The sequence below is a fragment of the Anabrus simplex genome, chromosome 10, assembly GCF_040414725.1.
Source record: "Anabrus simplex isolate iqAnaSimp1 chromosome 10, ASM4041472v1, whole genome shotgun sequence".
In the NCBI taxonomy this organism is placed as follows: Eukaryota; Metazoa; Arthropoda; class Insecta; order Orthoptera; family Tettigoniidae; genus Anabrus; species Anabrus simplex.
The window spans coordinates 94,459,837-94,472,952 of NC_090274.1; the positions used below are offsets into that span (position 1 = coordinate 94,459,837).

At 43.5% G+C, this 13,116-nt stretch overlaps 1 protein-coding gene across 1 annotated transcript; it reads left to right on the top strand.

The window, feature by feature from the left end:
* Window positions 1-630: 630 nt before the first annotated feature.
* On the top strand, window positions 631-1,419 carry LOC137502347 (zinc finger protein ZFP2-like). The gene has a single exon (XM_068229353.1). The coding sequence runs from the start codon at window positions 631-633 to the stop codon at window positions 1,417-1,419; it is 789 nt and encodes a 262-aa protein (XP_068085454.1).
* Window positions 1,420-13,116: the final 11,697 nt, after the last annotated feature.

Sequence of the window (13,116 nt, forward strand, 5' to 3'; positions counted from 1 at the left end):
TCGCGTGCCAAAAACCGCAGAGTACTTTTTGAACAAGATGAAATCCCCAAAGCATACTCTGTCCTTCGTGTTCGAGAACAGACATACGAATTTCAATAGGTAAATGTTTGGCGGATTACAGAGTTTGTGTTTCTCCTTTCAGGCTGTACCACTTATTCTCATGCATTCTGTCAATGGAATTGTCTATGAGATTACACGATCCTAAATCATCAGATGTTTCTTGCGCGTGATATCGTGATTCGAGACAAAAGACTCAACACATTCTCGTAAAGAGTGAGACCTTTTCGAATTTACGACTACACTCTGAATTTGACCTCATAGGACGATAAACCCCAGGAATGTGATGTTCATGAGTAACAAGCTCTCTGTATGTGATATCTGTCAGTGGAATCTTCAGTAGGAGCATTTCGCCAGTGTAAGAGTTGTAGTGGAGTTGACTTTTGGTCTATTGGCAACATCGTTTTAATTTTTTCGCTGTAGATCGAGACCCGAGGTGAGCTACGCAGATCATCAACCTCCGGATGCTGGAGCACCTTGTTTCAGGAGCAGTCCTCGTGGCATATCCTTCAGCCACACAGTTGCAATATCTGTGGAAAATCCTTCAGCCAGAAAGTGAATCTAACAACCCAAATGTGGACTCATACAGGCAAGAAGCCATACTGCTGCGATGTCTGTAGCAAGTCCTTCATCCAGGAAGACAGTCTAACAGCCCAAATGTGGACTCATACAGGCAAGAAACCATACTGCTGCTATATCTGTAGCAAGACATTCCGCCAGGAAAGCAGTCTAACATCCCACATGCGGACTCACACAGGCGAGAAGCCAAACTGTTGTAATATCTGTAGCAAGTCCTTCAGTGAGAAAAGATACCTGACAACCCACATCCGGACTCACACAAGCGAGAAGCCATTCTCCTGCTATATCTGCAGCAAGTCCTTAAGCATGAAAAGCAGTCTAACAGACCATTTGCGTACTCACACAGGAGAGAAGCCATACTGCTGCAATGTATGTAGGAAGACTTTCAGTCAGAAGAGCAGTCTAACAGTCCACAGGCGGACTCACACAGGAGAGAAGCCAAACTGCTGCAATGTCTGTAGGAAGACTTTCAGTCAGAAGAGCAGTCTAACAGTCCACAGGCGGACTCACACAGGAGAGAAGCCATACTGCTGCAATGTCTGTAGGAAGACCTTCAGTTGGAAGGGCAATCTAACAGCCAACATGTGGACTCACAAAGGAGAGAAGCCATACTGCTGCAATATCTGTAGGAAGACCTTCAGTCGGAAGGCCAATCTAACAGGCCACATGCGGACTCACACAGGCGAGAAGCCATACTGCTGCAATGTCTGTAGGAAAACCTTCAGTGGGAAGGGCAATCTAACAGCCCACATGCGGACTCACAAAGGCGAAAAGCCGTACTGATGCAATGTCTGTGGCCAGTCCTTCAGCCAGAAAGCCTGTCTAACAGGTCACATGGGGACTAATAGTTGAGACCGTTGCAGTATCTGTAGTGAAGTCTTCATTGGTAGAAGTACACTCGGGACACACATGCAGACTCACACATACGAGAAACCAACCTGCTGTAATGGCTAGGGCAAATCCTTCGGCCAGAAAGTGAATATAACAGCCCACATACGGACTCACGCAGGCGAGGAGCTACACTGCTGCAATGTCTGTGGAAAATCATTCAGCATGAAAGCGTACTTAGCAACTCACGTGCGGACTCACACGGACGAGAAGCCACACTTGTACAGTGTCTGCGTCAAATCTTTCAGCATTAAAGCGTCCTAGCAGTGTACGTGCGGACTCACACAGCCGAGAAGCCATACTAATGCAATTTTTATGGTAAATCGTCAGCCAGAAAGGCAGTCGTACAGTTCACCAGTTCACACAGAAGAGGAAATACTTCAGCATTAAAGCGTATCTAGCAGCTCACGTGCGGAATCACGCAGGCAAGAGTTCCTAATGCTGCAATGCCTGTGGCAAATTCCATAGACAGGAAGGCAGTCGAACAGATTACTTTAAGAATCTCACAGGTGAGAAGCCACACTGTTGCAGTTTCTGTATTCAAGTTTTCACCGATAGAAATGCACTCTCGAAACACATGCGAACTCACACTGACGAGAATCCTCACAGATGCAATGTCCGTGACAAATCCTTCAGCGTCAAACTCAATCTAATAGTACTCATGTGGTCTCAAACAGGCAAGAAGCCACTCTGCTGCAATATTTACGGCAAATCTTTCAGCAGAAAGGCGATCTAACATTTCATATTCGAACGCTTTGAGACAAGAAGCCATTCTGCTGCAATATCTGTGGCAAATCCTTCAGGCATAAAGGAGTTTAACAGACCTCATGCGAACTCTCACAGGCGAGAAACAGCACTGCCTCAATGTCTGTGGCAAATTCTGCATCATTAAAGCCAACCTACCATATCTCTAGTGCACTTATGCATGCAAGAAGCCATACTGCTGCAATGTTTCCGGCAAATCCTGCAGCCAGAAAGACAGTCATACAGAGCAAATTTGGATTCACACAGGCGAAAAGCCACCCTGCTGCAATATCTGCAAATCCTTCAGGCAGACTGTCGATCTAACCATTCACATGCGAACTCATACAGGCAAGGGCCATACCTTCCTAATGTCTGTGACAAACCCTACAGCCAGAATGTCAGTGTAACAGCTCACATGCGAACGAATATGTGTTTGAAGGCAAACGCGTGCTCAGTAATGCTATAAATTGTTCAGAGTATCATGTAACTTAACCCGTTGATTTGGCGATGCGTCGAGATCCGTGGCTACAAGTCTCTTGCTCGGAGATTATAATTATTTTCAAAAATACTTGCCTGTAGAGGTTTATTTCTTTTTTCAGCAGCGTATTCTGGATCAGTCTGCCCTGTGATGGGAATTTTTCAACCATGCTCTCACAATTCCAATGTGTGATCAACGATTTGCATCATAAAGAACGCCACATACGTCCGGGCAAGAACGACCTAAAGCCCAATAACCACGCGGTGAAGCTTGGATGAAATAATGTTGCTGTAGAAGGTATTTCTGTAGATCATGATATGCAATAGACCTCTCGCATCACACTTAAGAACTGTGACATTGAGTTCCTGGGTTCTTTCTTGACGACTGGCGTGTGTGTTTACTGCGAGTTACACAACATCTGTTATCGCACGCGTGTGTACCATAATACAGACGTATTTGATGATGTTCTTCCAAACTACAGAGACCAGGGTTCTATTTAATTCTTTTCCGCTAAAATATTTTAAAGGAATCACCGGTTCCCACCTTCAGAGGAATGCCATTTACGGGTCAAGATAAACGAAATTGTTGTAATTTAGTGGAGAAGATAGTGATCTTTATGAAGTAAGGTTTGCCGAAGTATAATTCCCAGGTGACAGGAATTTACCTGGAACAAGTACTGCAGGCTCGAATATACAGGGTTCGAGCCAAGCCGATGCGATTGTTTAGCAGTCGCGGAAGAGATAACACGTGTTCCGTCCATTTCAAGTAGGAACCATGACAGGTACAGCTGTGACGATAATACTGATAATAGTCCAACCAGTGTACATTCATCAACCTTGACCAAGAGTGGCCTAAAGAAAATCCTGCTTAGATCCAAAATTCCATCGTGATGTAGTGGGAGAGACATTATCGAAAACAAAACCGAGCGCAATATTTCAATTTTTTGATGAAGAGGAATGACAGAACATAACTGTACAGACAAAAGATGCCCAGCAGAAAATCACACATAAAACTCAGTTTAGTAAAAAACGAAGGAGATATTAAGACCGGTTCCGGACAAATAACAACGAAATAAAGATTCTTATGGCCATACAGTTGTCACAGGGGATTGTACTGAAAACTAAATTAGGACATTATATTTCTCGCAAACGCTTATTGGCTACTCCTATTTTCTATGAGCTGATGACACAGAAGATATTTTTGCTCGCCAGGCTGAGTGGCTCAGGCGGTTGAGACGCTGGCCACCCTTCTGGTCCGAACTTGTCAGGTTCGTTCCTTGCTCAGTCGGGTGGTATTTGACGGTGGTCTAATAAATCAGTCTCGTGTCGGTAGATTTACTGGCATGCAAAGGAACTCCTGCGGGACTAGATTCTGGCACCTCGGCGTCTCCGAAAACTTGTAGTGTAGCGCAATTAGTGACAATCATGAATTGCAGGTCTATAAACTGGCTGCCTCAGAAGCGCTAACGATCATAACAGAAACTTACCTGAGTATTATTTATTCCATTTTAAATCTTTTAATTAATTGAAAACCTTGTTAGTCTAGAATTTACATACATATGAAAGTTTATTTCCAGGCAGAGATTGTTAGAAAACTACGTAAAATATTTAGGTATAAGTTACTGTATAACCGAATAATAACATAATACATAATCGAAAGTCAGAGCTTTGCTATTGGGAAGAAACGAACTTGGTATCACAGTGTGAAAGCACTTTGTACCTTCTTGCCCAGAGTATTGAAAAATAGAAGGATTATTCAAAAGCTAAATACACTGTATTCAATTAAATATTTCTCTTGTGGCCCGTATATTGTTCATTTTAGTCTAAGATTGTTTAAGAGCAAGTACTTAAATAATTTCTTCTATCAGGGAATTCATTCCCGACCTGGGAGTGAGCCGGTGTGTACCGAGGTCCCCACATAAGTGGTTAAGTTACATGATTCTCTGAACATGTTGTAGCATTACTGAGTACGCGTTTGCCTTCACGATCGTCTTTGGTCGCATGTTATATTGGTGCATTCGACCACCTTCAATGACCACCGGACTGAGCGAGGATAGATCCTGCCAAGATAGGATCAGAAGTGCGGCCAAAGCCTCAATCGTCTCAACCACTCAGCCTGGAGAGGACAAAATCCCTTCTGTGTCATAAGCTGATAGGAAATAGCAGTTATCAACAAGCAACTGTGAGAAATATAATGCCATAATTCAGTTTTCTGTTCGATCTCTTGCGGCAACAGTATGCCCATAAGAATCTTTATTTCGTTTATATGTCCGGACCCGGTCTTGATTTTGTGACTGCTAAATATTCGCATCAGCTAGGCCCGAACCCTGTACATTCGAGCCTGCAGTACTTGTCACTTACGAACTCCACTTCACTATGATCACCATCCTCTCCACTAAATTTCAACAATTCGTTTACCATGACCCGCAAATCGTCTTCCTCCTACGGTGGGGACCGTTGATTCCATCTAGGCATTTTAGCGGAAAGACGTAAGAAGAGAAATTGAATAGAACCCGGGTCTCTGCAGTTTGGAAGAAAATTATGAATTGTGCCTCTATTACAGAACACATGCGTGCGATAATATATGTTGTGTAACTCGCAGCAAACACGCATTCAGGTCGTGAAGAAAGAACCCAAGAACTGAAAGTCACAGTTCCAAAGTGTCATCCGAGAGATCTGTTCAGTACCATGATCTCGAGAAATACCTTCTACAGCGATATTGTTTCATCCAAAGGACGATTAGGTGATGAGCTAAAGCTTCAGCGCGAGGCTACAGGGCTCGAGGACGTTCTTGTACGGACGTAAGTTGCGTTCTTTATGATGCAACTCGTGGGTTACACGTTGCAATTTGAAGAACATAGTTTAAAAAATCCACATCATAGGACAGAATCATCCAGAATACGCTGCTGAAAAAGAAATAAAACTCTGCAAGCGGGTAACTGAGAGAGGATTAATTTAATTCAGCGAGTTTATTCGCGTTCCCCGCCGAGCAGGTGACTTGTAGCCGCGGATCACGACGCAACGCCAACCCGACATGTGAACCACATATGACGTCATCGGTGCAATTGTTTTTCCATACAAGAGACCATGCTTCAGGCTTGATCTTGTGCAGTCAAGTGAGCGAACTTTATCTTCCCGTTTTTCCCTCTTGCCTGCATCTAGACTGTGTACGAGTTGATCTGCAATTTCATCACTACTAACCTCAACAGGGATCAATACATCATCACAAATTCATATTACTAGCCGCACATCAAGGACTCACTAACATCAAAGTAGATTCATATTACTAGCCTCACATCAAGGACTCACTAACATCATCGCAGATTCATATTACTAGCCCCACATCAAGGACTCACTAACATCAAAGTAGATTCATATTACTAGCCTCACATGAAGGACTCACTAACATATGTATCCTACACAGTTACAGTTGATGATGAGTAGACATCGGATTTGTATGCAAATGCCGACATGTAGAGCTCCAAAACCGATAAGGAAGTGAGTTTGAAGGCGAAGTGCGACCAATTAATGAGATCAATAATGCATGTATATACATTTTGGAATATATTTGAGATCATGCGTACATTTCAAATTTCGTATTTATTGTGCATGTTTTCGTTTTCTGTTATGCATATTTTAATCTGTTTTAAAGCAATCTTAAAAAATATTGAATAGTTAATACCGTGAACACTTTCGTCAATGAAACCGTTGAAAGGGAACAGGCACCTATCAAGAAACACTTTCAAATCATACCACAATCAGTGACGAAGCTAAAAGCAAGTGGATTGAGTCTTGGAGAACGTGAAGTGTGAAATGGAAGGTTTCCCAGTAAATCTCGGATAAAGAGGATCTACCAGAATGTTTAACAACCTACATTCGCTTCCGAATTCAAGTACTCTCCGGTCACATCAGTAGTATAAGTGGATGGTTCGGGCGCCACCGCCACAGCAGGCCCTCCGCAGAGGCATCCTCCACCTCCACAGGCTCTCCACAGAGGCCTCCGCCTCCTCCACCTCCACACGCTCTCGAGAGAGCCCTCCGCCGAATTGACTGTGCTCGCTAAGACCACGAGCTAACCCCACATTAGCCATCTCGGAGGGGCTAACTTAACTTTTCATGCGTAAGGGAGCTAGACTAACCTTATGGAGGAGCATAACCTCAGTTCTGCGGCTGGATGCCCTTCCTTACGCCTAAGAGTGCGAGCCTAACCTCGCATCCGCCATTTTGGAGGAGCATACCCTAACGTTTTATGCGTAACAGAATTAGCCTAACCTCACGGAGGGCCCTAACGTCAGTTTCACGGCCGGATGCCCTTCCTGACGCCTAAGAGAGCGAGCTTAACCTCACATCTGCTATCTTGGAGGGGCCTCTTAATCTAACTATTGACGCGAATTGCACAAGATGGCGGCTGTACATGTCTCCTTACGAGACGCCTTAAGGGTGCTTGCACAAGATAGTGGCTGCAAGATGGCTGCTATACACAGCTCCTTATGAGGCACCCTAGCGATGGTTGCGCAAAATGGCGGCAATCTAATTCCACGAGATGGCTGCTATACACAGCTCCTTATGAGGTGCCCTAGGGACGCTTGCGCAAGATGGCGGCTATCTAATTCCACAATATGGGGCTATACATAGCTTTTTATGGGACGGATTAACGTAGCTTGCGCAAGATAGCTGCTATACATAGGATCTTATGAGACTCCCTACGGAAGCTTGCGCAAGATGGCGGCCGTAAAATGGCGACTATACATAGTTCCTGATGAGATGACTTAAGGGCGCTTGCACAAGATGGCTGCTGCTCTTATGAGACACCCTATGGAAACTTGCGCAAGATGGCGGCTATCTAATTCTACAAGATGGCGACTATACACAGCTTCTTATGAAACGGCCTAGGAGTGCTTCCAAAATATGGATGCTGCTTTTAAGAGACACCATAGGGATGCTTGCGCAAGATGGCGGCTATACACAGGCTCTTATGAAGAAAGCAAGCTTAGAGGCTACTGCGCAGGATGGCGGCTGCTGTTATGCATGCGGTGGGGAGCAATTTGAAATTCCACGTGCTCTTGTTTGTAAACAAAGCTAAGGGATTTTTGACAGCGGCCATCTTTCATCAACAAAGCATCGTTCTGCTATCTTTAGCTGCTACCTTTGAAATGTGTTGGCGGGCAATTTGAAAAATTCCGCGTCTTTTTGACAGCTGCCATCTTTAATCAACAGAACACCGTGCTGCCATCTTTAGCTGCTACCTTAGGTATGTGGTAGCGGGCAGTTGGAAAAACTCCACGTGCCTTATTGATAGCGGCTTTCTTTAATCATCAGAGCATCATGGTGCTATCTTTAGGTACTACGTTTGGAATGTGGTGGCGGGCAATTTGAAAAATTCTACGTGGTTTTGTCAGCCGTCATCGCCATCTTGAAACAACGCATCCTGCTGCTATCTTTACGGCACTTAACCTCATCGTGGTGGAGGGTAATTCGAAAAATTTCACATGCTGTTTTGACAGCTCCCATCTTTCATCAACAGGTCATCGTGCTGCTATATTTATAGCACTAAACCTCATACCTTTGAAATGTGATGGCGGGTAATTTAAAAAATTCTACGCGCTTTTATGGCAGCTGTCTACGTCCATCTTTACACAATGGCGGCTATACGTAGGCTGTTCTCCTCCTCTGTCAAGACATAGCTTTATGTCTCCATCGAACAAGTTTAAATCTGCATCGCGAAGGCAAGAGTTTGCACGTGTTGCAACGATAACATCATAATGCATGTTTAGACTTGCAGATCACAAAAGAAGTGATTGAAACTTATCAAGACTAGATTCCAACTCTGTACTCGATGTCTTTATTTTCAACCTGTGATCAGAACATTGATTGATGTGTTCAGAACACTAAATAAGAGATTAAAACATAACAAGACTAGAATAGAACTCGATACACGATGACGTTACTTACAACATGTGTTCAGAACATGTCATGGGATACTTTTGTTCTAAGAAGATGGATCCGAACAGAGAAAAAATAATAAGACTAGCATTCTGAACAGCTTGTGCAAGATAACGGCTGTTATAACGTCCTACGCCTCTTCCGCTCGGTTAATGCATATCTCTATCGAACATTCAACGCGATCTTATGCATAAGGCAGTGTACATACTGCGTAGCCAAATTTCCCGGTAAAAGATAATATGAATACAACAAAAGTACAACTTCATATCATTTGTCTTGTGCGAAAATCAAAAGCTACAGGAAAACCATCATGCGTAGCCTACTTACTCGGGAAACGATAATATGAATATATCAAACGTACTACTTCAAATGATTTGCTTTCTATCATTTTTCTTGTGCTAAAATCAAAAAGTACAGAACAAAAACCACACTGCGTAGCCAACTCGCTCGGTAAATGATAATATGAATATATCAACCGTACAACTTCAAATGATTAGCCTTCTATAATTTGCCTTGTATGACGTAGACACGAAATTTAAAATCTACGTGCTTTGGACGAGTTCTAACTACGTGGCTGTGGATTTTGAACTTCGCATGCTGACGCAGCATACCACGTGACCGTGACGCCACGACCACGTGCTCTTGTTTGTAAACAAAGCCACGGGCTTTTTTGGACCCAAACCACACTTTTAAGGACAACAGAGGATCGCTAACCTCACTGCTGCCATCTTTTGCATGTTGTAGCGCGGAATTTAAAATCCAACAACACAACATCGCTAACCTCACTGCTGCCATCTTGAAAAGTTCAGTGTTTCAAACACTAAAACTATCAAGCAGATACATCTTTCTGTTAAAAAACGCAACTTATTGCTCCACTAATAGGTCGGGAATTTTGTTCTTTATAAGGTAATTCTGATAATACGTGACCCTTGGGTTCCATTCCCTGTTATGTGCGGCATGAATTTCTTCGGTTCTGAACACAAAACCATTGACCAATAGAAATTAATTTGCTACACTTAACAAAGTAGGAGCGTTCATTCTGATAACATTCGATAAGGGTGTTGCAGCTGTTAAAAATGTACCAACTTCAGCTAACTCCTTCTAGGAGGAGGAGGGCGTAGTGATGTGGTAGAGGAGAAGGAGGTGGACGTGGTCAGGAAGAGGAGAAAGAGGCGGACGCGGATAGAGGAGGAGGAGGAGGAGGAAGAGTCCTTTCATCCTTTTGCCCTTCTAATAAAATGGAACACTTAGGTCCTATTCTCTATTATGTGTGTAGCACAATTATTGTTCGGTTCAACATTTTGCAATTATCTTGCATAGTAGCCCTCTTCTGCACAAGCTACATGATTGTAACCCATGCCAACAGATTGAAACAAGATGTTTCCGAACTGATATTTCGTGTTACATGTTTATTCGATAACTTGTTCAACTACTAGGGACTTAAATGTGAGCAGTGTATTACTTCTACCACTAGCATTCCGCTCAATTTTATTTTCCGCATGAGCTAAAAGCTTGTAACCCATGCCAATAGATTGAAACAATATGTTTCCGAACTGATATTTCATGTTACGTGTTTATGCGATGACTTGTTCGACTGCTAGGGGGGCTTAAATGTAACCAATGTATTTCTTATAGCACTAGGCGTTCTGCTTAATTTCACTTTCCGTGTTTGCGATAAGAGAACAGGGTTTGAATCTATGTTTTTATATTGCAAATAATTCAGATTATCATTTACAGAGCGAGTTGGCTACGCAATATGGTTTTTGTTCTCTATTTTTTTATTTTCACATAAGACAAATGATAGAGGCTAATCATTTGAAGTTGTACGTTTGAGATATTCATATTATCGTTTACCGAGCGAGTTGACTACGCAGTATGGTTTTTGTTCTGTACCTTTTGATTTTCGCACAAGACAAATGATAGAAAGCAAACCATTTGAAGTAATACGTTTGATATATTCATATTATCGTTTACCGAGAGAGTTGGCTACGCAGGATGGTTTTTTCTATAGTTTTTTGTTTTTGCACAAGACAAATGATAGAAGGCAATCATTTGAAGTTGTACTTTTGTTGTATTCATATTATCGTTTACCGAGCAAATCGGCTACGCAGTATGTGCACTGCCTTATTCATAAGATCGCGTTTTATGTTCGATAGAGGTATGCCTTAACCGAGCGGAAGAGGAGGAGGACGTTATAACAGCCGCTATTTTGCACAAGCTCTTCAGAATTGTAGTCTTATTATTTTTTCTGTGTTCGGATCCCTGACTTGTTCTGGACACATGTTGTAAGTAACGTCATCGTATATCGTGATCACATGTTGAAGTTAACGACATCAAGTACAGTGTTCGATTCTAGTCTTGTTATGTTTCAAACACTTCTTTTCTGATCTGATCTTCTTAGAACAAAGGTATCCTCTGACATGTTCTGAACACATGTTGAAAGTACCGACATCGAGTACAGTGTTCGTTTCTAGTCTTGTTATGTTTTAATAACTTATTTAGTAATCTGAACACGTCAAACAATGTTCTGAACGCATGTTGAGGTTAACGACATCGAGTACAGTGTTCGATTCTAGTCTTATTATGGTTCAATCACTTCTTTTGTGATCTGCAAGTCTAAACATGCATTATGATAGCAGCATGATGCTCTGTTCTTTGAAGATAGCCGCTATCAATAAAGCACGTGGAATTTTTAAAATTGCCCGCCACCACGTATCTAAGGTAGGAGCTAAGGATGGCAGCACGGTGCTCTGTTGACTAAAGATGGCAGCTGTCATATAACACGTGGAATTTTTAAATTGCCCGCCACCACATTTCAAAGGTAGTAGCTAAAACTGGCAGCACGATGCTTTGTTGATGAAAGATGGCCGCTGTCAAAAAACCCGTAGCTTTGTTTGCAAACAATAGCACGTGAAATTTCAAATTGCTCTCCACCGCATGCATAACAGAAGCCGCCATCCTGCGCAGTATCCTCTAAGCTTGCTTTCTTCATAAGAGCCTGTGTATAGCCGTCATCTTGCGCACTCATCCCTATGGTGTCTTTTAAGAGCAGCATCCATATTTTGGAAGCACCCTTAGGCCGTCTCATAAGAAGCTGTGTATAGTCGCCATCTTGTAGAATTAGATAGCCGCCATATTGCGCAATAATTCCTAGGGCGTCTCATAAGAGCAGCAGCCATCTTGTACAAGCGTCCTTAAGCCGTCTCATACGAAGCTATGTATAGTCGCCATCTTGCGCAAGGGTCGCTAGGCCGTCTCATAGCTGCCATCTTGCGGCCTCCATCTTGCGCAAGCATGCCTAGCGAGTCTCATAAGAGCAACAGCTATCTTGTGCAAGCGCCCTTAAGCCGTCTCATAAGAAGCTATCTATAGCGCCATCTTGTGGAATTAGATAGCCGCCGTCTTGCGCAAGCGTCCCTAGGGCGTCTCAAGGAGCTGTGTATAGCAGCCATCTTGCAACCACCATCTTGTGCAAGCACCCTTAAGGCGTCTCATAAGGAGACATGTATAGCCGCCATCTTATGCAATTGGCGTCGGGAAGGACATCCGGCCTAAAACTGAGGTTAGGCTCTTCCTTAAGGTTAGGCTTGCAGTCTTGTGAGTGAAAAGTTAGGTTAAGCCCCTCCAATATAGCGGATGTAAGATTAAGCTCGCACTCTTAGGCGTCAGGAAGGGCATCCGACCGTCCAACTGAGGTTAGGCCACTCCATGAGGTTAGGCTAGCTCTGTTACGCGCAAACAGTTAGGTTAAGCCCCTCCGAGATGGCGGATGTGAGGTTAGGCTCGCGCTCTTAGCCAGCACAATCAATTCGGCGGAGGCCTCTCCTGAGAAAGTGTGGAGGTGGAGGTGGCGGAGGCCTCTGTGGAGGTGGAGGATGCCTCTGCGGAGGGCCTGCGGTGGCGGTGGCGCCCGAACCATCCACTTATACTACTGATGTGACAGGAGAAGCGAATGTAGGTTGTTAAACATTCCGGTAGATCCTCTTTATCCGAGATTTACTGGGAAACCTTTCATTACTGAGCTCGATAGCTGCAGTCGCTTAAGTGCGGCCAGTATCCAGTATTCGGGAGATAGTAGGTTGGAACCCCACTGTCGGCAGCCCTGAAAATGGTTTTCCGTGTTTTCCCATTTTCACACCAGGCAAATACTGGGGTTGTACCTTAATTAAGGCCACCGCCGCTTCCTTCCCACTCCTAGCCCTTTCCTGTCCCATCGTCGCCGTAAGACCTATCTGTGTCGGCGCGACGTAAAACAACTAGCAAAAAAACCTTTCATTTCACACTTCACTTTCTCCAAGACTCAATCCACTTGCTTTTAGCTTCTTGACTGATTCTGGTATGATTTGAAAGTGTTTCTTGATAGGTGCCTGTTCCCTTTCAACTTTTTCATTGACGAAAGTGTTCACGGTATTAACTATTCAATCTTAT